At 42.6% G+C, this 27,980-nt stretch overlaps 1 protein-coding gene across 1 annotated transcript in view; it reads right to left on the bottom strand.

Annotated features, from left to right (window-relative positions):
- RFX8 (RFX family member 8, lacking RFX DNA binding domain) overlaps positions 1–26,231 on the bottom strand; it is a gene marked incomplete at its 5' end in the record, with an annotated part of 28,241 nt that extends 2,010 nt beyond the window's left edge. Inside the window, 14 exons of the mRNA XM_010151114.1 lie at positions 2,101–2,215; positions 3,357–3,451; positions 5,006–5,162; positions 9,412–9,470; positions 11,413–11,563; positions 12,200–12,313; positions 12,902–12,980; positions 13,066–13,193; positions 14,197–14,260; positions 15,809–15,871; positions 20,662–20,748; positions 22,216–22,277; positions 25,003–25,126; positions 26,200–26,231. Of these exons, the coding sequence (XP_010149416.1) occupies positions 2,101–2,215; positions 3,357–3,451; positions 5,006–5,162; positions 9,412–9,470; positions 11,413–11,563; positions 12,200–12,313; positions 12,902–12,980; positions 13,066–13,193; positions 14,197–14,260; positions 15,809–15,871; positions 20,662–20,748; positions 22,216–22,277; positions 25,003–25,126; positions 26,200–26,231 (1,330 nt within the window). The remainder of the gene's footprint in view (positions 1–2,100; positions 2,216–3,356; positions 3,452–5,005; positions 5,163–9,411; positions 9,471–11,412; positions 11,564–12,199; positions 12,314–12,901; positions 12,981–13,065; positions 13,194–14,196; positions 14,261–15,808; positions 15,872–20,661; positions 20,749–22,215; positions 22,278–25,002; positions 25,127–26,199) is intronic.
- Positions 26,232–27,980: the final 1,749 nt, after the last annotated feature.

Here is a 27,980-nt window from a genome sequence, read left to right as displayed (position 1 = left end):
GGGGTGGGAACGGACAGGAGGGTGGAGGGCACACTGCATTAACATGACGCTCACACATTTCCTTAAGTAATTGTGTTTCCTCAGTGTGGATGCTACATGCTTAGACTTGCAGGATGCCCACCATTCCTGCAAGAAATATTGAGATTTAAAAGATTTCTGAATAGCAATGACCCTGAGGTGCAGAACTTTTACACCAGATGGCTTGTTAATATAACTGCTTCAGCCTCGTCCACTAAAACTCAATCTCCTACCAGAATAGAAACATGGGAAAGAAGGGACATGGTTAGATCATGTAATCCAACATCTTAAACAACCCAGGTTATTAACAATGATCAAATTGATTGGACCATTACAGTGAAAGATTAAAAACCATTTTTTTATCTCATATGTGAGAATAAATTCAATCTACTACTGCTACTGCTACTCCAGTATAGTAGGAAGACTGTTGTAAGTAGAATGAAAATATAAATTCTAACTAGTTTAAAGAAGGCTCTGCAGAGGAAGGGATGCTCTGGTGTCCCCAACCACGGGCAGTTGCAGAACAGGGAAGCAATTCATTAAACTCTTCTTGTGGTGGAAAGAGGGAAAAGGATTTCATCATTGTGGGGAATTTCAATAAACGCTGTGCTTCCAGTGCTGTTCTTGGAATTCATTCCCAATTTCTTCATTGCCTGAAATACTGCATGTGACATCGGAGTTTTGTGCAGAACTCCTCTGGAGAGGGAGAGAGGAATGATTATTTTATTATTACTGTAATGCAGCAGGTGACAGACAAGGGACCCTACTGTGCTGTGTTCCTGGCACACACAGAACAAAACTGATCCCACTCCAGAGAGCTTGCAATCTAAATATAAGGCACAAGGTAGCAGGTAGATGTGGAAAAGGGGTGCACAGATACATGCACAAACGCAGACATTAATAGGGGAAGAATACTGATGAATACAAAAGGCAACAACCTTAACATACCCCTTTGTTACGTCTTTGTAGGAAACACATGAAAGGACAGTTTTGAAGGGGAATTTCAAAGAAGATAATGAGGTTTTCTTTGGCTATTTGTGTGAAGCACCATGCAACAGAACAGGAAAAAATATGAAGGTGCTCCTTTGAAAATCTAAAAAGTGGTTCATGCAGTTTGGGATCAGATGCTACTCACAGGAGACAGTGCATTTCTGCAGAATGAGTAATAGAGAGCCTCTGAAAGGTTTTACAAATGAAGAGAAAGGCAGGTAGCGTTGATGCAATACAGGAATGGAAGAGACAGACTGAACTGATTCAAGACATGGTTGTACCACTTCAAGCCACTTTGAGTAAATGTGACTGACTGCAAGGTCCCTTCGCTTCTCTTGCCTTGCACTGCTGTGGGATGGATTTGATGCTTGACAGCTCAGAGCCCTGAAACAGAGAGAAAACTGACCCAGCTGAACGAGTGACGAGTTTATGGTTAGTTTAACACCCTAAATGGGCTTGCTGCTGGCTAGGCAAGCACTATGCCAGTAAGGCATAAGGAAAAGGACAGAGTATATAGTTGTTGTCAGAGGAACCGACTGCCTTTTTAGCAAGTAGTTATTGCACTGGCTGTGCTCTGGCTGTTTTATACAGGAAGAACCTGCAGGACTGGGAGCTATCAGTTGAGACACCTGGAATTTTTATGATTTGGGATACTAGTGGTCCCCGCTTTCCATCACACCCTTCTGCTGGGGTTTGCGGCTCTTGCAGGGAGGGAGAGGAGAGACTCGCACCTCAGGCTGCTCTTCCCCACATTTCCACAGACAAATGATGGCTTCTGCCAAAAGAGGGAGTCCTGCCCTTCCCACCATCAGAAGCTGCATGCTCCTGCTTTACTCCCTTCTGCTCATCCTAGAGTTTGGCTCAGAGAGCTGAACTGATTGAAGACTAATAATTTCATTTCCCTGACCTGTCTAGCCATGTCACCAGGTGAACGGTGCTTCTTGATGCAAGGAAGAGAATAGGAAGGAAGGAAGGAGTGATGCCCCTATTGATCATAGCATTAATTTATGTCAGTTAGTGTGATCTGGTGCCTTCTGCCATCTCAGGGCACGGAGGGGTGTATCAGATGAGGGTCAGAAAGATCCTGCTTACCAAAACTGTGTGCGTAGTTGAGCGTCATAGCCTTGCTTACTGCATTCAGTAGGAAGTTCCATCTCAACTGGAAATCCGATGCCAGTTTTCTAAACTCCTCTTTACTCCTGCTTGGCTGCAGATAGAGGAAAAAAAATGCTTTACGATAAGGTTGGTTAAAAGCACTCCTTATTGTATTGCAGAGTGTTTCCCCGTGCAAACTGGAGAGAAAGGTAGAACAAGACATTTTTTGGTTCTAATCCTAAAGTAATTTAGGCTGAAAGGGATCTTCAGACATAATCTCATCTAACCTCTTGTCCAAGGCATGGACAGTTTAGTCCAGGCCTTGTCCAGGCAAGTACTGAATAATTCCATGATGGAGATTCCACAACCTTTCTGGGTAACCTCTTTCCATGCTTAACTGCTCTCATGGTAATTATTTTTTCTTTTTATCTACTAGAAATTTTCTTCGCTGCAACTTGTGTCTATTTCCTTACTCCCTATAACTGAACCCCCAGGAAAAGCCCCTGCTCCATCTTCTGTATACCATCCATGAGGTAGATGAGGGTTCTGTAGCATGAAGGTACCACAGACCTGCAAAACCCTATTGTTAATCAAAAAAAAAAAAAAAAGGAAATAAGCAAGTTAAAGAAGCACAGTTTGCTCTACTTTTTCAAAAAAATCCCTTTAACCACGTCCCAGACCCAAATTAATTGGTCTGTCAACCAACCAAAAGCAGTGGTACCATCAGGCTAGTGCTAATTCTGGCTCAGTGGTGTGGCAGGGGTGGTAGAGTTGGCAACCTATGGAAAGGTGCGTATGCGAGGATGATCATACTTGAATCTTTCACAAGAGCTAGAGACATTGTACTAGAAATTATCACTCTCCCACCACCTGCTAAAAGTCAACAGTGAAAATCAACAATTTCAGGAAACAAAAAGCATTCCCTTTATTTTTACTAGCTTTTTTCTTCAGAATTTCAGTTTATTAGAGACTGTTACAACATGTGTCTATGAAATGAAGGCAGATACTGAAACTGCCCAAGTGGATATATGAGCAGAAATATGCCTGTAGTTGTTTGCACAGATGGAATATTTATTTGCCAATTAATTCCTTTTTTTTCTGTAGCATGCATAAATTGTATTTATGCAAATCTACAGTCTGGTCAGGTTGCTAGTATACCATGTAGCGCCTGCAGACTACTGACAGTCAGCATGCAGCAGGATAAATGATGTGATCACTCTTTCTTTTCTGAAATTATTAAATTAATTTTATACCTGAATGACAAAATCATGAAGATTTGAAGACAGGCAGTACAGGAGAACCTGAATGTCTGTGGAAGGTTCCAGCAAAGATACGATGTCGTACAAACCTATGAAATATGGAAGGGAGATCATTAGTTGAAGCGATTGGCTTGCTTTCTGGTTTATTTCTGTGCTTTTAGTTCTTCTTTTTTCTTTTATCTGTGGCTTAAAATATATTAAGACATCTGTTTATAGCATTTTGATCACTATAATATTATATATAATACCCTACTTTGAAATCGTCAGCATTCACGTTTATGCCCATTTCCACCATATCTGCACTGATCTAGTCATTATGGCAAAGGTGGCAAGAATAAAGACTTCCAAGGTGAAAGCTGGAATTTCATTATGTGCAATACCAACTTACTTGTCTGAGGTTTTATGTGGTTGAAAAAAAAAAAAAATCATGGTTTATCTGTGAGAGGGGGAAATAGTTTTAAAACAGTAACAGCAAATACAGAATGTTTTGTGGACCAACAGAAATACAGTAGTATGGCCATGTACCAGTGCAGCTGTTCCCCCAAAAGACTGGAAACTACCACCCAGTGTCAAAAGGCACATCGCTATGGCACCTCTCTGAGTTTATACCCTTCTAACTGAGACATCTCCCTTCAAGAAGGCATATGGATAGGGTCTGCAAAATCTTGCTTATTATAAACAGCAGTTTGGAAAAGCAACAAAAATAGAGAATGCAAAAAGTGCACCTTGGAAAGAGTAAGATCATCATTAATGTAATGAGCAAATGCAATAAAGAGCATTCTGCATGTTGGTTTTGGTTTTAAGACGCATATAAATGTAACATAAATGGTTCTCCTGATGGTTCTGTGAAGCAGGCAAAATATTATTCCTACTGAAGGCAGTCATGGAAAGGCTGTAGCACATCCCTTGCCAGCAAGAGAGTCGGTGGTGGGCCAGCAACAAAGAGCTGAGGTTTCCCCCCGTCAGTTCAGTGCACAGCCTAGTCCAACTTGCCCGTCTCTGGCTAATAATTTAAACAGCAGCCCATTCATCTAAAAATTAACTTGCCATTATGTTCCCATCCCTTTTCATTAAGCTGGCAAATGCGTTATGTCATGGCTGCATACAAACCATGTATTTTATTGTTTGCAGCAGCACATCGATTCCACAGGCCGCAATACCGCGGGAGGACAGGAAAGCTGAAAGGCCAACGGTCCTCATCTGTTTCAGCACACAGTGTTTTAAAATCGGGCCACAAGAAATGATTTTGTGTACCTCGATTAACAGCAGAGAGAAATGTGAAATGTAACTCTTGGAAGCTTCTTTTTTGTCAAAGAAAACGATAAAAAATGAGTATCCCTGTTTGTCAACCTTCTTCTAGAAGGGGATACATAATTTAATAACATAAACCCTACTCCTGCTGCCATAGAAAGCTTTAAGAGAGAGTCAGAATGGAAAGCCTTTCATTCTTTTTAAAGTTGAAAGGATAATATTACATGCTCCGTTCTCAATTTTATTGGCTCTTTTCCAGTACTTCAGGTTACGGCAAGACTGTAGTTCCTATCAGGGCAGATGCCATGAATAAACAAGAGGAAATGCTGGAGCTTTAGCAATGACAAGCAAGGGCTTAAATGGATAGACAAAATATAGCAAAAAAATATTACATTTGAGTTCTATGTCATTCTGCAGCTCCTCCGGATTACTAAACTTGTTTTGAAAGAGGTTTCCAGGCACATCCAGAAATCCCTGAACGATGACAGCATGCAAGTCTGATCGCAGAACAGCAAGTTGGCTGTTGCTGTTCAAAACTCTTCTTGTTGACTGTAGATAATAAGAAAACAGTTAATGTCTTTCATTTTCTCAAGCCCGTTAACTCAGTCAAAAAGCTTCCTTATTCAATACTAGACTTTACATAGCCAGTCTCCAAACGGCGGGGGGGGGGGGGGGGGGAATATATCAAAGGAGATGAATCTTGAGTTGTCTTCAAAAGTTTTTTGTTCTGGGAGATATTCTTTTCAATGGCACTCTGTGTTGTTGTCTGTGATGGAGCAGACAAGGCTAACATGCTTGAAGTATCTGGGCAATTGCCTGGGCGGTTGTTTTCACCTAGAGTTATTATAGTTACAGGAAATAACGGTATTTTGTCTAAAACATGGGATCGTGTATCAATGCCGACTTGACTTTGATGTTCCCTGCCTTTAGTACATGTTTCAATTAGATACAAAGGTAAGTTTTCTCAAGTTGCCCAAACCTTTGAGGAGGTAGCAATAACATTAGAAATACGGTGTTAGGTAAAATAATAATGGGATTTTATCCCATTTATCTGCTTATGAGTCATTTGTGAATGAATCTGGCTTCATATTTGTCCCAAAAAGTATTATTCACATAGATAGCGCAAACAATTTTCAGCCTAACATTTGATCCGCATCTCTTCGCCTTTTTTTTTTTTAAATTTAATTTCTAGTATCAAACAGTATTGCTTCAGATTCTTGCTGAAGGGATTAAAATAGTGTAGGAAATTAAATCTGAATCCATTAAAATTTGTTAATCCATACATGTAGTCTCTCGCTTCCATACTGGAAGTGGTAAGATCCTAAAGCCTTTGTTGATTTTGGGTCTTTTATATGAATAATACATGCCCAGTTTGGCCTTCCAGAAGAAAACCAGTTTTTGTAAAATTCAGAAAAACTTCAGGATTCATAAAGTTTTTAACAAATCCCATTCACCAGGTGATTACCATGACCCCACAAGCAGCAGTGAAGGCAGCTGCCCATTGGTTTTCAAACATAATTCCCGATCTGGCCATTTTTCATCATTCTGCAAGCTTTACTGAAATACCAAAAGCACTCTGATTCTCACTCGGTAATCCCCTTCAGCTAAACCAAAGATTAGGTCTCTTTTTCTTGTTTTACTTGGAGTTTCCAGTGTCAGAAGAAGAGCTGCAGCTTCCAACAAGAACACACAGCCAGAAGGCTGGGAACTACCAGGGGCAGGATCTGCAGTACACTGCTCGCACGCGGCTCTATGCCCCAGGGTTTTGGACGAGCCCTTTAGCCATTGCACGTCTCTATACTAAATACAATTCTCTAAATGGCTGAGAGCCAGCCCTGACAACGCTTAAATACAGCTTACCAGAGGCAGGAGTCAGCCCCAGGAAAAGACAAGCATCTTATTCACATTCCTTTCTCAAAGGGAATTTGCACCGTTTTATGCTCTAATTACTTCTGCATGTCCAGGTAGTAGCAGCTGTCAGCCTGCTTTATCTGCACATGATGGGAAAGTTACTTCTCTTTTTCTTTTGAATGCTGACCCTGCCAAAATTGTTCCTGTTTGCTCACCAAGTGGCTAAAATATTGCCAAGTACTCCGCAAGGGACGGTGTGGTTACACCATTCGGAGCCTGCCGCTGCACGGCTCCTCGGTCCTTCTCGTTAGGAGCACTGTCACCTGCCTTGACCGTCAGTCTCCAGATGAAATTGAAGGTATGTTTTAGACAGAGAAAATTGAGAAGGATGATTGGAAATATCAAGCGACTCCTATGTGAGAAGATTAAATAAACTTCAGATAGAAATACTTCAACTGAGGAAGGATGTGATGGAGGTTTGCATGAAGAAAGACAGAAATTTTAAAGCTAATAAAAGAAAGTAGTTTTTCACACAATAAATAATAACACCTTGGAGCTCACTACTCCAAGAAGTTGTGGATGCCAAAATCAAGTTGCTAAATACAAAGATGTAAATACAACCTTCATCTCAGATTGCTGGAAGCCAGGAGAGTACAGTGGAGGAGGAGTGAGGTACCACTTGCTCCACTTATAACCACTTTCCATGAGCATCTGATGAGGGCCACCAGGAATCCACACAAGCCTAGGATTGGGCCTGACTGACTAAAACCCTCAGTGGTTCTTTCAGAGGAATGCCCACCTCCCCATGAAGCATCTGCGTGTTTCTCCCAGGATGAAAACTTTAAACACCTATGGTGTTCAGCTGATCATCTTCTGGTGTGTGTGGGATAGGGGGAAGCATTTGCAGGAGAACGTTTGGCCGGTATTTGTTTCCTTCTCTGTTTCGCTGGAGCCCAGCGTTCATGGCTTTGGCAAGATCTCTCACAGAAGTTGTAATGGAGGCTGTATGACCGCTGAAAGGCTATGGGGATGCTCGTTTACTAGACTTACATAATTCCACTTATTGAAACTATAGTTTTTAAGTGGCCGGTGGGACTAATTATCAGGTACACTGGAACTCCTTTGCCCTTCCCTTGTATTTTAAAGAGGCTCTAGAGAAGTTGCAAAGATCATTTACTCGTGAGAACCGTGCCAAGAGCTCATTAGCATGAACAAGAACCAGGCTTAGAATGTGCTCAGCTGTAAGCACAGGTCCGACCCCGATTCTCAGGTCTGTTACGTTCACTTTGTGCCAGTTAAACAGCGTAAAGGGGATGAGGAGCAGCCAGAGGCTGCCGCTAGAGAATTCCCCCCAGCTAGGCTGAAATTCTCCTGCCCTAAATCTTGAGGGTGTAAATTTAGTGTTGACTCTCTGCAGCTTTTCCACACATTAGAAATAAGCAGGGAAGAAGCAAAAAGCTGCAGCCAGCCCCTTGACATCATGGCTCAAGCACAAGAAGGATGATGTAAAGTCTGAGTACGCTAATCAAATGCAAAGGACTGGGAATAGTCGGCACTTGCAGTCTTGCTGGATCACGTTCTTCGATGCGTAAGAAGCACTGTTTAGAAGTGCATGAAGCTGAGCTTTTCAAGTATTTAGTATGTCCAAGGGCACTGCCGTAAACGGGAACTGTGAGGGCTCAGCATCTCACAGAAAACCACCTTTTGCCTGTGGTAGCATAACCATACATATTTGTGCATTATTGTTTTAACTTTTTAAAAGTTTTTTGAAGTAGGTGAGCTGCGTGTTTTATGTGCTGCTGGTGATGAGGTTTTCCCATAAAGAAATGCTACATTTATGAAGGAAGAACATGGCACTGCTGTGCAGTACAAGACACCACAGTTGCCTGCCTTCCACCCCTTTTTTGTGGGGGCACAGTGTAGGGATTTGAGCCAGGCAGCATGGTGGAAAAATTCTTGTACTTGCTGTTTGAAGGAGAGAATATGCCACCTGTTCTCTTCTGCTTTCTTCCCCATTCGTGACCTATCTCTTCTGTTGTGGCATAGACCACCTCAAAGCCCAGAGTTCTGGAAGTATCCAAGGACACCAATGGAAGGAATGCTGCAGGGAGGGTATAGCCCCTCATAATAATGCAGGACTGAATGAAACAATTTACTTCGTGGTGTTCAAAGGTGTAAAAATGCAGCTCCTGGACACACCTCTGTAGCTGAGAAGAATGATACTGTAGAGCAAAAAGCAGGAAGAAAGATGAATTGTGAGAGATATTTTTCTCTCTTTCTTCCAAAGGGGAAAAAAAAATACCTAATCTGAGTGATGACCTGGAGGAAGAAAGTTCATAAAATGTTTCCCTGCAGCACTCCTTCCCATACTGTCTGGTCCTAGGATGGAGAACATTTTCCCAGCTGATCCCTGGGATCCGTGAAAAAGGTGAGGGTCTTGTGACCTTAAAGCCTTCGTGGCCTGCTCCCTGAACATGCAGCTTCTCTTCAGCCTCTGTATTAGTGATTTTCCCTTGTGTAGGTTTCTGTAGCACTCGTCAGAGAGTGGCCAGAATGCTATGTAAAACCAAATTTAGAATAACTCCAGCATGTCCTATCTGACTGGCTTTTGCATGGCCAGGCAAAGATAGTAGAAACTGTCGTCTGACCCTTCCAGCTACTGTGATGTTCTCCTCTCCATGCGGGACCATTGACCATATCTCAGAGGCTTTCATAGGATCCAGAGGGAAGAGGAGGCCCCCTCAGCATTCTTACGATTTGGGAAGAGGTGGGTAGGAGGATGAGACTTATTTGAACTGTGGTCAGTATATAGATAAGAACAGCTGTGCTGCTGCTGTTGTCCCACAGTGGAGCATCTCATAAATAGTCCAGACTGCTGATGGGCTGCTTGAGTGAATGAGATACCCAGCTTTTTTTTTTTTTTTTTTGCATGGATTCTGGAACATACCTTGGCCATGACAGAAAGGTCTATCTTTCTCCTGAGTCTTTGTTTAAACTTTTTAAATTCTGTTAAAGAAAAAGAGGCAGATGTTTCACATCATTAATATTTTACAGTCTAAAATATGTAATGACGACAGATCTTTAAAGCTAGAAAATAGATCCCTCGGGGAGCAACAGGATAAAAGGGGGCAAAGAGGGGGCACTGGGCCAGCATTATGGGCTGGGGACCCTCGCTGTTTAAATCTTGCAAGTAGAAGCTGCCCAGGTCACCCCTCTTCCTTCACTGCAAATCTGTTAACCCATGACACACAGGAAAAATACTTCCCACATATTTTTACATTAAGTAATTCTCAAACAAGACCAATACTCTTTTACGTGTATGGTTTAAGTTGAATGAAAGCATTGTTAATTCTAACCCTCCTATATTTTGTTTAAATGGTTTACATTTCCACTTTTATGCATCTATAATTCTACAGCCCTCTCAATAGGAGTTGGTTTCTTTGGTTCTATTTTCTTGTTTATAATGTATTATAATTATGACAAGCATGGCCCCATAATATCCTGTCATGGTTTAACTCCAGCTTGTTAATTGTGTATCCAAATTTTTGAAAGTTTCACCCCCCATTGCTTTCAGGGTGGTCTTTAACAGCTCATTGCACCGTCCGACCTTCCCAGAGGCAGGTGCGTGATAGGGGATGTGATACACCCACTCAATGCCGTGCTCTTTGGCCCAAGTGTCTACAAGAAGGTTTCGGAAATGAGTCCCATTGTCTGATTCAATCCTTTCTGGGGTACCATGTCGCCACAGGACTTGCTTTTCAAGGCCCAGGATAGTATTGCAGGCAGTGGCATGGGGTACAGGATTTGTTTCCAGCCACCCGGGGGTTGCTTCCACCATTGTGAGCACCTGGCACTTGCCCTGGCGGGTTTTGGGGAGGGTGATGTAGTCACCCTGCCAGGCCTCCCCATACTTATATTTCAGCCATCACCCCCCATACCAAAGAGGCTTCAACCTCTTGGCTTGTTTGATGGCAGCACATGTCTCACAATGGTGGAAGAAGCCATTTTTTAAGAATGAAATACAAAATAACTGATTCATAGTTACAGGAAAATCGAGTATAAAGCAACTCACAAAATTCTGTAGACAGGCAATGGTTTTCAAGTGAAAATTTCTGTTTCCTTGAAGTTTGTACAAACCAGAAAGACCAGGATGTATATACTAAGGGTTGCGGCTTATTAATTACATATACTTCCATGCTCACGCATGTTAAAACCATGTTACTCTGCTCTGTCAAGCCTTCAGATGTACGAAACGCCAGAACTAAAACTGTCTGCAAGTCTTCCCTGAGCACATGATTACTAATACAAGCTTTTGTCTACACCGGAGTCCTGTTTTGCCAGTGAGGAGTTGATCTTCACTGAATGAGCAACTGAGCAACATGATGTTTCAGCCAGAATCTTCATCATCATACATAAATGTATGTATGTGTATGTATGTACATATTTACAAACACACATATATACACATACCTTTGTATAGTACACATTTTTTCAAATCCTCCTCTAATGACAGAGGCATAGTTTCCCTCTGGGACTATGGCTTTTTCTCCCTTTATATTGAACTGCATTATAGCCATTAATTTATCTGCATAAAACCATTTGCAAGGTGAAGAGACAGTACAATACCTAAATTTCAGAGGGCAGACTGCATATTAATCAGTCATCCACACAGCCAAAACAATCATGGCAAAAGACAGATCTTTAAAAAGGTTAAAGTATACTTTAATTTACCATGGATTGGGAATAATTTTGGCTTAAATTTGTTCTTGCATGTTATCTGAGACTATTTTTAACTGTATCCCAACTAACTCCAGATCTCACTACTATTGAAGTTACATCAGCTAAAAAATGTTTCAAAAATAATTTCTGTAAGAGTTTTGAAACACAATCTTCTCTGCAGTTTAAGCAGAGATTATTTTATGAAAATCTCTCTATTACTCAAACGTACCTTGAGATCTGTGTGTTTGGAGCAGTGATGGAAACTCTTGCAAAGAATTGAGCAGCCAAAGCTCAACATTTTCAATGAACAATACGACTGACCTCATGTGTTGCACAGGCACCTCCTCCAGGAAATCATGAAGAAGGATGTTCTCCATGTCCTAGAATACAAACACATGGAGCTGTTCATGACTGGTGTACTACAAATGTTTACAGCAGTGTGAAACAAAGTTGTATTGGTAGTTGAAATGTAAATGTAAAGAAGCCCTTTTCTTTTTTTCTTTCAATTAAGCAACAGCTAAGGACATTTATTAGCAGAAGGAAAAAGATCCTAACAATAAATGTCATTTCCTGTATTAATTACTAGACTCTATTTAATGACCCGCTGTAAATAGGAAGCCAGTTATTTTGAAAAGAAAACTGCATATTTCTATGTGGAATGTCACCGAGAAATGCAGTAGCATTCTCAAAGGAAAAATAACTCTCGTAATTTGGAAAACAGTTATCAGCCAAAATTTCAGTGATGTTACCTCATGCTGGAACCACAGACCACATTTATAACAGGATACTCCATTGATACTAAGGACTTCCAAAGGAATATATAGCACCGAAATGCAAGTTATCTCAAATTCCACTGACTCCTTAAAAATTTCCAAAGAAACCAAAAATCAGAATTGAGGTACAGACAAAAATCCCCAGCGTACAAGAAACAGCTGGCCCTTCTCCTCAGGTAGAACTACCCAAAAGAGACAAACACATAATAACGTAATTACAACAAAGAAGTGTGTCTACGGTACCTTGAATAGCTGCCTATCACAGCTTTTTAACATCTGGCATACATCTGGCAAAGACATCAGCGCTGTTCTTTCAGGCTGCAGAGACTTCCAGAATGACATCATACAGCCTCCCACCTGTCACACAAAGCCCTTCGTGAATTTTCATTGATGTTACGCTTGTGAAATGTGAGATGTAATTCAGGAAAGCATCACACACAAGCACAGAAGCAAGAGAATGACCTTGGAGCTGGACTTTGTGCCTGGCCCCATCCTGGCCGGGCTCTAACATAAGTGGAAGCATCCCGGGGCAACAAGCTGAACCTCAAAAGGCAACGGAAGAAAGAGGGCAGAAAGAATTGTGCCATGGATATGCTGAAAGATACGTGTCCATGCCCTTCTGTTTTGTGCTCTTGATGTTGGGGTTGGAACTAGATGGTCTTTAAGGTCCCTTCCAACCCAAACCATGCTATGGATCTATGTGCCAGATGTGCCAGTCCTCTTGATGTGCCAGGAGTGCTCAGGATACACCTACAAACTCAAATTAATGGACTGCATTGTGTAAATTAAGAAATCCCAAATAATTTGACTGAATGCTCCTTTTGTCTATAAATGATCATCTACCTTAGATCAAACCATCAAGTCAATAGGCAACACAGAAACAATTTTATCCTTGGAGTTGTGTTTGCTGTTGTCATAATGAGTGTTACCGAAGCAAAGGCGTACCTTGTCAAGCTCGTTATTTCGCACCATATGTAAAATATCTTGACAGTGGCTGTAGTACTCATTGACAAGCAGGAAAACCTGGAGAAGGTGACCAAAAAGAGGGTGCAATAAGATCATACAGGCAAAGAGCTAACTCGCCTGCTGACTGAATACGTGATCGTAGCATTTCGTTGGGGCATTTCTTCCTTACCTCTTTCTCCCAAGGATAGGATGTGCTGAATAGAGGCCACAGGTACTCAGATCTCTCTTGTTCAACCGTCAGAGAAATGACAGATGGAGAACAGTGCAAATTCTTGCTCTCAATGCATCAGAATTTATTTTGAATTAAAAAAAAAAAATCACGATTATTTTGTCAGCTCTGTTAAAGGTATTAAGTACTTTCTTGAAATTGTACAACATGATTTTTCCACAAGATGCATTTCTTCAGAGGAATGCTTGCCTTTTTTTTTTTTTAGAACTTAGGGGTGGATGAAAGAAACAAGCTAAATATTTAAATCCTAAACATTACACTAATTTCAAAACCAGTCAATATTTAATGCTATATGTATCTTCCACATATATTTTCTGTAGCACTCACATCAGATTTGTAACCTGCTAAATAAGGCTGCAGATAGTAGGCTCTACTGTCGGGGTGGCAGCACATTTCTCATCAGCTGTCATTATATCCACTTCAGAGCACTCGTTACCACACCCGAGCACTCCATAAAAAATGACAGACATCCTCTCTCCTTTTTTTTCCTCCACTTGGGTCCACGCAAGTTTGTTGCTCACGTGCTGCTGGCTGCCTTCCAACAAGCGTGGTGTCAAGCCATCCCACGACAGCACGCTTACGGACAACTGCCACAGGCTTAGCCCCGCATCCGCCCTCCTTGGTGAGCAGGGGTTGTGCTCTTTTTCCTTAAGCCTTTCCTAGTATTTAAATACTTACCGTGTCCATAAACTCGGAGCGCATTGAGAAGGCGCCGGCCCAGCAGCATGAGGGGGTGTTACTGTGGGCCTCAGGCAAAAAAGGTTGTGCCCCACTGACTCCCCTGATACTCACAACCTGGGCTGTCAGCCACAGTTTCTGCTCTAAGCACAGATAAAATTATTTGAGCCAATGTTAAGGCAACAAAATTTAGCTACTGTGTGAAAGAGGAGTAGGGGAAGTAAGCATTTAGTGGGACTACACAGACAAATAGTATTTCAATGAATATGATGGGTTAACTGCATTTCATCAAAGCAGATTATATAACAGTTGTAATTGAACACACAGATAGACCTTTTGTTACAAGTCTAAGTCATCCAAAACTCACTGTTCTTTTCTTCAGGCCATTGCTCTTGTGACCAGCTACAACTCCAGAAGTGCCGGCGTTTCTCCTGTGGTAAAAAATAAAACAGAAAAATCCTGTTAAGAAACCCACCAACTTTTTCTATACTCAGTAAGAAAGCGGGCTCAGACTGGAGGGAGTACACCAGGCTGGAGCATTGTGTTTGGGAAGAAAACCCTGCCCTCTTTCCTGTCATTCAGCAGCCCCATGGGTTTCTAACGAGTCTAAAGACCAATTTCTTAATTTTAGAATAAAACTGAACCATTCATTATAAAGACGGCATGGTAGCAGCGATTTCACAGTGCAACGTCTTCCAGCTTCCTGCAAAATCGTGGGTTTGAATTTGTAGTTGCAATTCATTTGGAATTATACTAATAATTATAAACATGCAAATAATGACAGCAGCATCATCCTTGTGCTTTGATTTCTCAGTAATTCCATTTTCTGCACCCTGTATCTGTTTGGATGGTACATTCACCCCACATCCACTCCCCCCAGTTGCCCCCCATTTCCTTTGCAAGCCTGCCGTGGTGTTCCATGTATTCAGAATTCACCCGGACCTGCAAAGGTTTGACAGCTGGCTTTTGGCTGAAAAGCCAGGGATGCAGGCACAACAGGCTGCTTTCCCGTTTTATCATCTCCTGCCTCTCTCCCTGCCTGTTCTGCTGAGGCTAATCCTAGAGGAGGGAGAGGCAACGCTGCTAGGAAATGGGCCGTGCTGTGAGAGTTGGATCCCTCCACTCAAGCCCCCATCTGCTGCTGACACCTGCTCGCTGCCTGCGAAGGTATTTCGAACTCCAGGGTCCCTTTGGACCCGGCTGTTTCGCAGGGTGACAGGCAGGGGCTTTGCAGCAAATGTGGTGCCACTGGTGACTGCCAGGCTGTCTAATCAGGTCCTGGCTGCCGGGTTTCACTGTTCCCCTGAGCGTTACATACCACGGCACCAACATCCTGAGGGGACAGAGGACAAAAGTAACAGCTTATCTGCTTGGAAACTCTGAAAATGCCTCCTCAGGCTTCCCTGCTGTCTGAAGGACTGACCCTCACCACCTGAGACATTACCTTTCCCTTTGCTGCTGCTCTTCGCCGTGAAGGCTGAGCTCCAGCAAGGCAACCAAACTGGCTGCCCGAGGCAGGGCACGGCATTCACGTCAGGTATGTTTGGTAATGCTACCCGCCCTTTCTCCCAGGCATTTTAGAGTTGGTGGTTGGACAAAGGGAAGAATGCGTAAGTAGAGATGTTTCATAATGATTCTTTCAAATGGGTCCTTCCTGCAGATTTCTAAAGCCTGTGAAACAAAATTAACGGGTATTTTCCAGCTCCTGCTCTTCCCAAGAAGGCGGCCAGCTGTATCTTCTGCTGCTGCTGCTATGGCAACGCGTATCAGCATCGCTCTCCTCCAGTGGGCTGGCTCCCATGGCAGGCTGGCTCCCTGCTTCCCCCCACGCGGGGAAGGCGAGGTGCTGGCAGGGGTGCTGTGTGGATCCTCCTGCACCCCAGCAGCCAGCCGGGAGCTCGGTGAGGATTAAGTGCCCATACCTATTGAAAGCTAACGTCTACGTGCTCCCGCGGTTAGCAAAGCGGGTTTGGACTCACCCAGTGCCCGCAGAGGTGCTCGGCTGACAGGCAGAGCTGCACCCTTCCGCTGGAGAGTGCTGCCTGGGTAAAGACAGGACACACAAAACAGGAGGTGGGTGGGAGAAGGGGAAAATGGTGTGACAGCAAAATCACGAGGAGTTTCACCATGTCTCTTGCAGAGTTTGGATGATGCTATGGGGTGGGAACTAGAGCTTAAACAGGAAATACAGTGGTAGGGGTGATAAAACAGCTAACAGAGGAGGTGAACGGGAAGGACAAAGGAAAATGAAAGGAGAGAGGGTGCTGAATGTGTGTGCTCTTGACTGCAAGATTACACTGAGATTAGAAAAGCTAATTTGCTAGAATCATATCAGATATTTTATTAAAAAGTCATGGGTTTGCTTCACTAGAATGTCAGGAGCCCAAACCTCCGCTATTACTAGAATCATAAAGTAACTCTTACGAAGCCAGAATTCCCTGAGATTTTAACAGTACCATACTCCAAGCTTCCTTGATCTGCTGGAGCAAGTGCCATTACAGGGAGAACTCATCCTCAAAGCTCCCATTCCTAGAGGGCACTCTGTTGTAATGCAATTCAATAAAATACTGGATTCCCTTAAATCCAACCATGCCTTGTTGGAGTGAGCCCAGAGGAGGCCATGAAGATGCTCAGAGGGCTGGAGCACCTCTGCTATGGGGACAGGCTGAGAGAGTTGGGCTTGTTCAGCCTGGAGAAGACAAGGCTCCAGGGAGACCTTATAGCATCTTCCAGTACCTGAAGGGGCTACAAGGAAGCTGGGGGGGACTTTTTACAAGGGTCTGTAGTGACAGGACAAGGGGTAACGGGTTTAAATTGAGAGAGGGGAGGTTTAGATTAGATATCAGGAAGAAATTCTTCCCAGAGAGGGTGCTGAGGCACTGGAACAGGTTGCCCAGAGAAGCTGTGGATGCCCCATCCCTGGAAGTGTTCAAGGCCAGGCTGGATGAGGCTTTGAGCAACCTGGTCTAGTGGAAGGGGTCCCTGCCCATGGCAGGGGGGTTGGAACTGGATGGTCTTTAAGGTCCCTTCCAACCCACACCATTCTGTGATTCTATGATATTTGGAGACCTCATTGGGTACAGCTGTTTTTATTTACACTACTTTCATAACATCATCATCATTAGAGGTGCGGTACACATATCTTAAAAAAATTCAAGATTTCTAAACAAACCAACTCACTGTTTAAGTGCTGTATAAGAGCATCCTCATCACTCCAGCTTGGCCAGCGGACACATCCAAGGCCTCACTATCACAAGGCAAATGCCTTCTTTGTAGCCAAAACCAAATCATTATAATCACACTGCCATTTCTATTGCAGCAACAAGCAAAGCTGCCAACCCGCCAGATCCTTCACGCACCTGGTTCCTCATTACCAGCACCGTGCCAATTGCCAACTATCTGAATATGGTCAGGAAATATTCTTTTCACTAATTAGTAATTATATCATAGTTTTGAAACCATCCCTTTCTTCACCAATCCGTGGGTTGGGTTGATGCCTTGGTCCCTCAACTGACCTCTTGGCTCCACCTTCCCCTCAGGTAGATGGGCCAGAAGAAGCATCTGCATGTTAGCCTCTATTCAGGCATGGGAGGGAGCAATAGTTATTTAGGACATGTTCCTTACTCAGACAGACATCCCCTGTCTCTGCCAGAGAGAAACGGCAACAAGCCAGAGAAATATATCCCATTGGCTAGGTCTGGTCCACAGACAAGCACTTGGACTGCCCTGCAGTGGTATATGGAAAATCTTCTGAACTGTAATTCTGAAAATTCCATACCAACATACTCTCAAAAATTGAGATGTTATGGGTCAAATACCCTTGCTGCAATTATATGATTACCTCTGTGAGAAAATTGGTTCTTGCAGGTAGAAAAGTCTTCAAGTTTTCATTGCTTTTTTTCTAAATTTCCATTTTTTAGTTAAAAAAAGAAAAATCTAGAATTTGCCATTGCTGGTTTTATCAACATCACTGGATCATGAAAAATTAATTCTGACTTCAAGAAGTACTGAACCCTACTGAGAGGACAGTAAAGATGAGGTATTTCCTTGATGCATTCCTAGCTGTTTGCAAGGAATGTACAAAACTCTGAGTACAGATGGCAACAAACTCACTTACTTGGTCAAAGCTGCTCCTTATTTTGTATGTGGCCTAATTTTTTTTGGTTTGAAGTTGGGCTATTTGTGCTTCTTTGGCTGTGTTTTCTGATTTGTTTGCTGCTTTCTCTCCATTTTTTCCTGCTGTCCTTTATCAGACTCTAAGAACTAACTGCGACACCTGCCTGCCCAGGTGTTGTCAGGTGTTGTGGGTGTGCGAGTTGGCTCAGGTCAGGGAGGTGCAGCTGCATTTAGGGTGGAAGCTGTTCTGATTTCAGCTGTTGGGCTTCACACAACAGCTGAGTGACTTCTTATAACTGTCTTATATGAAGGAAACATCAGACGAGATAATTTTGTAGTTAAGAGACTTTTCTAGTGCAACTACAAAGATGATCTTCGTCTGAATACCATCTTTATATTTTGATTTTTTTTTTTAATCTGAAAAATTATCCCAAGGAACTATATGAAGATCACTAGATGGCTAGTTGATGTCAGCCTTTTCCCTGGAATACTCCTCCTTTTCATTGGTTTGACCAAATTAAATATAGTTTTTTTAGGAGTAGCTGTCCAGGCAGCTAGTGAAGAAAGAGAAGGAGGCCTGCAGCCAGTGCAGCATGGGCTACTGATAATATTACTGATAAAGGAATACACAAAAAGAAGTGATGCACAATGCAACAAGTGCTCACCACCCAGTGATGGATAGCCCATCCCCAAGCAGCAATTCCTGCCTCATGGCCAACTCCAGTTTTATTTACTGAGCATGAAGCCGTATAGTAGGAAATATCCCCTTGGCCAGTTTGGGTCAGCTGTGCCCCCTCACGGCTTCTTGTGCACCTCCCCGCTGGCAGAGCATGGGAAGCTGAAAAGTCCTTGATTAGTATAAACACCACAACTACTCAGCAGCAACTGAAAATACCACTGTGCTATCAACATTATTCTCATACCTAACCCAAAACACAGCACTATGCCAGCTACTAGCAAGAAAACGAACTCTATCCTGGCCAAAACCAGGACAGGTTCCTCCTACTTTTTGTAATTTTTCAGCACATTTCTATGCTGGGAGGAAAAAGAGCAACAATTTGAATTTTTCTGTTCTCTCATCTATTCTACAACCAGAACTAGGAGCTCTCCTACTATGCCCAGCAAGATTGCTGTTCTCAAGTGATGCTGTAAGGAAACACCTTTCTTTCCCTGCAGAAGAAATACCACCAGAGAGGCATCCACAGACCTGCAATGTTCCTTGAACAGTGGACAAGACCTTTCCTGGTTAGGGACATCAAATCTTAGGCCTGTTTTGGTTATACCGGGTGCACGGGTACTGAGGGATAACGCTTCAGTAAGGGTCTCATGGGAAATGAGCCTCGAGTTGCCGATGTATAATTTATTTGGTCTCACAACAGCTGATTGCCACTTGATTGTCTGCAGAACCTGATCCTCTGCCCTGTCCCATTCCTCACCGTTGTCACTCTGTGGACTTCTGCAACATTGGATGAGGCTTTGAGCAACCTGGTCTAGTGGAAGGTGTCCCTGCCCATGGCAGGGGGGTTGGAACTAGATGGTCTTTAAGGTCCCCTCCAACCCAAACCAGTCTGTGATTCTATGATTCCTCAGCTGAAAAACCCGTGGAGAAGGGTAATAAACCTGTGGGTATAATTTTTCTCTCACAGAGCATGCTTTCAGTTAAGTAACTATACGGTAAAATACCACAGACACTGAAACAGCTTTCATCATCACCAGACTATCTGGATGCTTAATAGGCTGACTTGTACCGCTCTAACATTCATGCTATAGAAAAATGCTACATCTCCATTTTAAAGAATGGAAACCAAAGTGCAGAATTTATCCATATACACATTAAAGTCATGTACAAGCCTATACGAGAGTAGGAATATGAGCCTGGTCTTCAAAGTCCAAGGCATAGGCTGCACCTATTTTTCTTTTCTGCATTTAAAAAGAGTATAAAACTGCTAAGGGGTGGCAGCACTTCCCTTCCTTTTTTTTTTTTCTGGGGGGAAAGGCAAGCCTGTGGTTTATCTCAACCATTAGCTTAACCGTGAGAACTCTTCCTCTCCTGCCTACAACTGGAATGTGCTCCTGACTACAGTTTAGTCTGCCAAAGTACCCTACATTCATCAACTATTTTCAGAACTGTAATTTTTGCAATCAATTTATACGGGTCTTATACACTTTCTCATTGTTGTTTCCTTACAAGAGATGATTTTAAAATGTGAAATTTTAAAACAAAGCAAAGGAAGCATTTTCAAAGCAGTATGTCTCATTGTTTCAAGTAGTAAAAAAACCCCACATGACATGATTGTGTAGGGTTCTTCAAAACAATGCGTTTACACTTCAATACATGTCTCTTCAGCCTACTGTTTAATACTGAAGGGGCTACAATTTCATGAGGTGATTGTCAATATGTGTATTTGAGCTCCCATTTAGAGGCCCATTTGAGTCCCATTAGAGTATATTAAGCTTCTCCTTTAGGTTTGTCGTGAGTTCCTGCTCTTGAGATCTACATGGCTTAAATGTCCAATTCAAGGAAGTCTGATTAGGCTGGGCACGTTTTCTTCTCTAATAGGGCAGAGCACTTAATGGCACAGCACTTTTATAGTGTGTATAACAATAAGAAAAATATCATACTGTTGTCAATGTTCAACAGATGGTTTGCAGACTTCTAGACTCAGAAAATATACTGTCATGTGACATTTTATGATTAAAACATTTAAAAACAAACCTTTGATAACTTTTTTCAGACAGAAGAGAGTAATAACGTTCATAAAAGGAAGAGTTGTTCTTGATAGCTATCCCAGAATAATGATACCTAGAAAATAAAAAAAAATTGTGAACTGACAAGCATATGATTTTCAACAAGTCAGCAAATAATTAATATTCCTCTTTGAAAGCAAATGATATTCCTATTTAAACAAGGAAAGACCAAGTTAAAAAAAGCTACATTTAGGGTTTTTTTAAAATTCTCTTGAAAATTTATTTTCACTAAGAGAAGGTAATTGCACAAACTCTTTACAAATTGCTTTTAACAGTTTTTGCCCTGGAATGATACCTCTTCTAAATGAAAAAAAAAGCCCACTTAAGCCAGTGAGTGGGATGCAACAGGTTTGTAGCAGACAACTATGGAAGTCAGGAACCAGGGTCTCAGCTGACAGAGGTCCCCAAATCCCTATGGAAGTTGAAGGATTTAGTACAGTTGTTCTGCAGCCATTTGCAGTAGCTTGGGGACTGGATGGCCCACCAGTGGTCATGGCAAGCTAAAACCCAAGGAACCTGCCAGACCTTCCCTAAGGTCTATCCCGCCCTTGGGGAGCAGTGAAGTTGCTACCCAGATGCTCCTAGCTGGCTCTTCCCAGCCAGGATCACTGGGAAGCCAGGGCAGCAGTGCAGCGATAACATTCTGCTGATGGGAAGAGAGAACCTGGGGGCTGCCCCAAATCCTGCCAGTGATGAGGATAAGCCTGGGAGTGTCTGCGGTGAGGCATTCCCAAAATAAAGGATCTCGCTGGATCAAGCTGGTAGCAAGTCCAGACAAGCAGAGAAAAATCTCAGACCAAGTAAGCGCATGTCATTCTCAAAGCCACTTTGACAGCTACTCAAAATGCTTGTAAAAATCACTGTGTCTTCATGCCCTTAAAACATTCCTGTTTACAGTCTGGATGTTCAGAATGTGATGATGTTTGCAGATCGAATCGGTGAAAGAGTATCAAACTCCCTGGGCTCTAGAAGAGAGGGAAGGGAAAAGAAAGGACATGCAGGAAGGAGGAGGATCTGAGGTGGGATGATTTCAATGGTTTAAGCTCTTTACAACATTTCCATGGACCACCAATACATGCTGGGTCACTCCACAGATAGGTGCGAGGATGGAAAGCACAACACAGACATTAATCACGGCTGCCACCCCCGTGCACCCTAGAGCCAGGCTTTCCTGACCCACTATCTCAAGAGCTCTGAGTAAGGTTGCCATGTCTGGCAAATGCCTTGTGCAAGCCATGCTGTAAAAGACAGTACAAATCGGAGCGCTAGCTTGTTAAAAGACAGTCTGATCTGGAATTCATGCCCTACCAAAGCAGCTCTGATGTGGTGGTTTTCATTTAATTAATTCTATTTTAATGTACTTGGTGACATCATGAATCACTCTGGATCTTGTGATGTACTTACAGACTTGCAACCAACAATTCAGCTGCTGTATTACAGTGCTGGAACTGAAAATTCATTTTTAAATTGTATTGAACAAGTTAGAAACAACATTTTTAAACAGTGAAAGCAAACCAAATACCTGGTACACCCTCTTGTGCCCAGCCTTCTTGTCCCCAGATTGGGGAAAACTAATCGAATAAGCTAAAAAAAACCCAAAAGAAAACAAAAGAGAAAATTAGAGATACTTGGTAAATTCATTCTGAAATGCAAAACACATCTGTTACATTTTTTTCTCCTTAATCACTTCTTTTGCTTTCCACCATTTGCAGGCTAATACCTGTTCTTACATACCTCTCAAATGGTAATTGTTGTTCTGAACTCATTCAGCTTTTGAGGACCGAATTCTAAGTAATTTAAGGGATTACCTCCCTCAGGTAGGAAATTTTAGACTAGTCTGTTTTACCTTGCACTGCAACACAGTCTGTGCACACGCCAGGAGACCACCCGCAGTCAGGTGGGGTATATCAGCGAGGGAAACTCAAAGGTGCCGTGGTTCTCAGGTGCTCTGCCTTACTCATTTTGAGTAGGACTTACATAGCAGACTTCACCTGCCCACTCACTCTTGCAGGGAGTACTCGCAGGATAGGGCCTGACTTCTCTGTTTTAAAAGGACCTGGACCGTCAAGCTGCAAAGCAACATTTTGGCCACTGTGGTGGTAAATGTGAACTGAGGTCACAGAGCGTCTCTCCCGGTTAGGCCCCATGGAGCAATAAGACATTGTCAGAGTAATGATCCATTTCACTGTGATTATTCTCCACGAGCTGTCTGTGAAGACAGAGACTAACCCAGGAAAGTGGGAGCTAACATTCCCTAGGTAGCAGAAAGAGAGGAGCGAGTACTCAACATTGATGAGGAGTGAGGGGAGCCTCCGCTCAGCAGGGCCAAGCTTGGGCTGTGTGTAAAGTGCACTTTGCTGGGCCAAGGGCCTTGCTGAAGGACAGATTTCCCCAGCTTACACTAACATACACCTCCAGTTTTAATGGTGTCAGAGTGGTCCTGTTCTCTGCACTTCTCTACATGCACTCACCCCTGCTGCTCCCTTTCTCAAGGTGGTATTTTAGCATAATCTCCTTTTCCTTAAAGGAAAGCCTATGAAACTGGGCCTTCTGTGGCATGAGACATGTAATGTCTTCCCAGTGCCTCCTGTACAGAGACAGCGGTATCTTTGGGCAGAGGGACAGGGCAGATGAGGTTAGTACCGTCTTAAATCATCACAGTTCGATTCACACGGGGCTTGACTGCAAAAGCGCTTGCAGCCCACACACATGTAATGCAGTCAGGTTACTACAGCTGGATGCATTATTAATAGCTCAGCCCATTAACTAGGCTGTGGTAACTGATCCCATGTGCACCTTCAGCTTAAACCAGCGTTGCTGCAATTCCTGCCTCCTCAGCCTCTATCCCACCTCCTGCTGCAGGTGGACAGACCATTTCAAGCCGCTGGGGAGCTGCACGCCAGCTTGCTCACTTGGGATGTGTCAGCCTGCACGGCAGTGCACCGGGTCGGTGGAGGCTGTGGGCGACCGGTTGCAAGCACCAACCTACAGCAGCTGTGGCTCACCGGCTAAGCCCTTCTGCGTGACCAGATGCGTGCTTCATCCACGCCTGCCCCAACTTAAAAGTCAAATGCCTTAACTTAAACCACAAGAAGGTTTACAGGGGGCAACTGACTCGTGCACCTGAAAATGTACAGACAGGATGGGATTAATCTTACCTACGTGGTTACAAGGTAGAGATGTCTAAGCGAGTCGCCCCGTAGTCAATGGAGAAAAACAAGCAGTTCCGAGGCACATTTCATCTGAGCTGCCTGAGATGACTCATTTAGGGTGAGAAGAATCATATGCAACTACTTATTTCTCTTGCAACTACTTATTTCTCTCCACTGACTACCGAAAGACTTTAAGGTAACTAGCTTCATGGCAGACATCTACCCTGAGCCAAACAAATCCTACCCATGGGCTTGGTTGATGATCCATTTAGCTACGGTAATAAATCATGCCGGATCACTCACTCAAATCTTAATTTTAAATGAGAATGATTTAACTTACCCAGTAAAAAAAAAAAAAATTAGATTCAACTGAATTGGGATAAATTATTCGTAAAACAAGGTTATCCACACAAATTAAATTGATTTCAGGTACAACTTAAATTATTTTGGTTATGTGTTAAGAAAAATGCTTAGAAGCTCCTACCATGGGCACTAATAGTATAATATTAGTGGTAAAAATGGGAAATTCTGAATAAGAAGTTCTAGGCAACAAATAATCACAAGGCATTTTATCTTCCTTAATTTGTTAAATAAAGTTGAATAGCAGAGTGTTTGTTGCAATTGGGATTTCTAAGCAGTAATTGCTCTGTGGGTTGTAGCAATATGTTGGAAGAGTGGAACTGTTGGAAAGAGGTTGGTTTTTACATCTGCATTTGTTTTGCTTTGATGATTCTATGGCAACTTTTTTAGGGTGTGTTTGGAGTAAAATCTCCCCAAGTATACCTGAAAAGGAAAGTGTGAAATTATGTAATAACCAAAGGGGTCTTCTAAGGACAGAAGAATCAGCTCCTCAGGACAAGTTTATTAACCCCAGGTAAAGCTTTCTGACATAGATTGGCAAAAGATATCTTTGCTAGGGTTAACATACCTCAGTTCCCTGAAGAGAATAAACTCCGTCACAGACAATACTCTTTTCTGTAGTATAACTGCGTCTATATGAGGGCTTACCAGAAATACAGAAGACACGAGCATGATACATTACATACTCATTCTTCTCCATTATTTAATCTTTTGATATGCAGCATGTATATTTGATAATCAGATTTCCTGTTTAGGTATCTCTGCTTCTTATCTTATATATCTTATCTACTCTGTACCTTTCCCAAGGTGGATGAATTTACTGCATGCTTGGAATTTGGACTGCAGCTTTCCAAACACAATTCATATAGTAGCCAACGGGGTACACTGCATCCTTCACACACATAGAAATTGTCAGCCATCCTTTTAAAAAAAAAAATCAATTGTTTTTTGTCAGAATTAGAAGAAAGCATTGTTAGGTTGTGATTTTAATAGCTCCTCAGGCTTACAGTGAACCCTGTAATAGTTACTGCAATTTTATAGAAGCGCAGAATCAAAAAGAGAGCTACTATTTTTATGTTAATCTGTATTCTGAAAAAAAAATTATGCATCTTCATATATATATATTCTAAGTTTGTTTTTAACATTTTATGTTCTACTTTTCTTGTTTCCAAAGAGTATGAGAGGTCATGTGAGACTCTGCTAAGAAATTAACTAGATGTCATTGTTTTTAATTTTAAAAAGTGCAATTTAGTAATATTATTAGAACATTTACACCAATACAGAAAGTATTAGTATCTCATATGGTAACTGTTGTTGCATCTAAGGATGTAACTTTTATCTTCTAATTATAAATATCTCCACTATACCAAAGATAACAATATAAGCATTTTTCCATCTAAAATGAGCAATATGTTTTGGGATGGAGAGTGCACAAACTATGAAGGATGAAATACTGTTCTCATGCAACATTGCTGAATTTAGCACAAGTTTAATAAGAGAACAGAATTTCAATTTACATTTACCATGGGACAGAGCTGCCAGGACTGAAACCGGTTAAGGTGTTTAAATATTCATTCTTTGGCCAAATCCCTTACTCATCCTACTTTTTAGAATGGTCATAGTCAAGTAAATGCAACTACTTGTGTGAATAAGGTAAGGAAGACGTAAACTTGGTTACTTATTAGCCTGAAGTATTACCTTCACGAGAAAAAAGATCTTTAATTTTGTGATAGCGCCAATGGTTTCGATGTCAGAAGACAACAGCCTCCTGTGTTACAAATACAGGGGCAGAGCTGGAGCAAAGAAGCAGAGAGATTCATTTTCAAAGCATGACACACTGATCGTATGACAGTGTTTTCTTGCTGTGACTCTGCTTCCGTTATACCAAATGACTTATGCGTATTTAATTAATTTATCAGCTGAAAGCTACTGCAGCTCAGTGCCAGTTACTCACTGTGTCTTTACTGATAATCGGGTTGGTTGGGAAAGCAGGCTTTTCCATAATCACCAGGTGAGATAAGCCGGTTGGATTTTAAATCACCATTCTTTGTTTTGTTAGTAGCCCGATTTCAGGCAATTCAATGTTCATCTTGCACCCAAGGCAGGGGATCTGCTGCGCTCATTTCCCATCATGAGGCCGAAGGGTGAATGAGATCTATGCCAGGTGAGAGCCCTGACTGGGCTCTGCCTCCCGGCAGGAAGAAATGCTTGTTTCTTCCAGAGCAACCCTCATGAAACCCTGCGTAATTGAGCAGTCCCGGAGGAGATTAAACCTAAGTCCGAATTCATCCTTAATATAACACCACAAGAGTCATTGGAAGTGCAGCAGAAATTAATTTGTGCTTCAGTTGCTGGTTTCTGCCAACGGTTACACCTCAGCATTTAACTATTTAGTGACAAAATATTTGGGAATTTCATTTCATGAATTTATCGTCTATTAAACCACCAGCCTTTTTTCAAATAGCAAGTCAAACACATTCTTAGGGCTGACACGTGACACAAAAATACTGTCTATCAGGAAAAAAAAAAATCCACAAAGAGCACAGTGCTCTTCGTCTTGCTTATTAGCCCTGAGATTCTCCAAACTGGAGTGTTTATGGCATGCATCGAAACAAAACTGTTCATAAAGACAACAAAATCGAAAGGAAAGAGAGATACGGGAGGAAGGCAGAGGTTAAAGAAAAAGCACGTGGGGAAAGACCTCCTCCATTTATCTCCTGCTTTCCATCCACTATTTCCTTTTGGGGTTGTTGTCTGATCTGTTCTAGGACCTCAAACGGACTCCAGGTTTTGGGGGTTTGCCACTTGTTATATGTGAACCTTTGGCAGCCAGGCCATCATCCAGGTTCACAACTCTGCCGTTAAAGCATTTCTGGACCAAAATTGGGTTTGCTGTTGTCAACGCACCAACCGTAAAGTGAAGCTAAATATTTTAAAATTTTCAAAACATGGAAAGGTGACTTAGACTGTTGTTGTGATGAAAAAATCATCGGTTCATCCTTTCAAGGGTTGTTTATGATTTGGTTTTATGCAGTGTCTCAAACTTGTTGGATGACCTTGGATGAATCTCTTCCTTTTAAAAGGGGAGCAGAGGTATCTGTGTCGCAGCCAAAGCACAAGGCTAACTCCTGCTGCCCCGGTTTTACCAAGGTGGGGAATGCAAAGAGTGAAGACTAGTTGCTATCAAGTTAAACGTTGGCTGGTACGTGTTGTTACCGTTTCCCACAAAGCTTCCACACTCTGTGCTAGCTGGGCTCAGCTGCGCTTGGGGAAAGAAGGAAAGCAACCCCGGGTTCTCTTTGGCTCTCACATGGCAGGCGACGCTCCTCTCAAAGCCCAGGAAGATGATGGTGATCACCTCACTCCACCACAGAAAGCAGGGAACTGAGGAGTTCGACCATTACCTAGGAGTTCAGCCTTGGAGGACAACAAACAATCGGCATCGCTCTGAATGCTGGCGTGCTGCCGGCCGCGCAGCCACCCGCAAGCGGTCCAGCCAGAGCTGGACTGGATAAACGCTGCGGCAAGACACCGTGCAGATGGCAGACCGGCAAGTGGGTTGGCTGAACCAAAATCCCATTTCTCCCAGGCCAAACCAGCTCCACCTCAGTAAGACTTGTGCTGTGAGAGGGACTTTCTGGGAAATTTCCCCGCTTTCGTGGCATCCTCTACTCACTGCCATGGTGCCGGGGCCCTTACAGCGGACCAGGGTTTTGCCCTACGAAACCACAAGTGCTAAGCGCCGGATTCTTCTGCAAGGTGTCCCTGCCCATGG

This window comes from Eurypyga helias, unplaced genomic scaffold, assembly GCF_000690775.1.
Source record: "Eurypyga helias isolate BGI_N326 unplaced genomic scaffold, ASM69077v1 scaffold23864, whole genome shotgun sequence".
Classification (NCBI taxonomy): domain Eukaryota; kingdom Metazoa; phylum Chordata; class Aves; order Eurypygiformes; family Eurypygidae; genus Eurypyga; species Eurypyga helias.
This window is presented reverse-complemented; position numbering and strand designations above follow the sequence as displayed.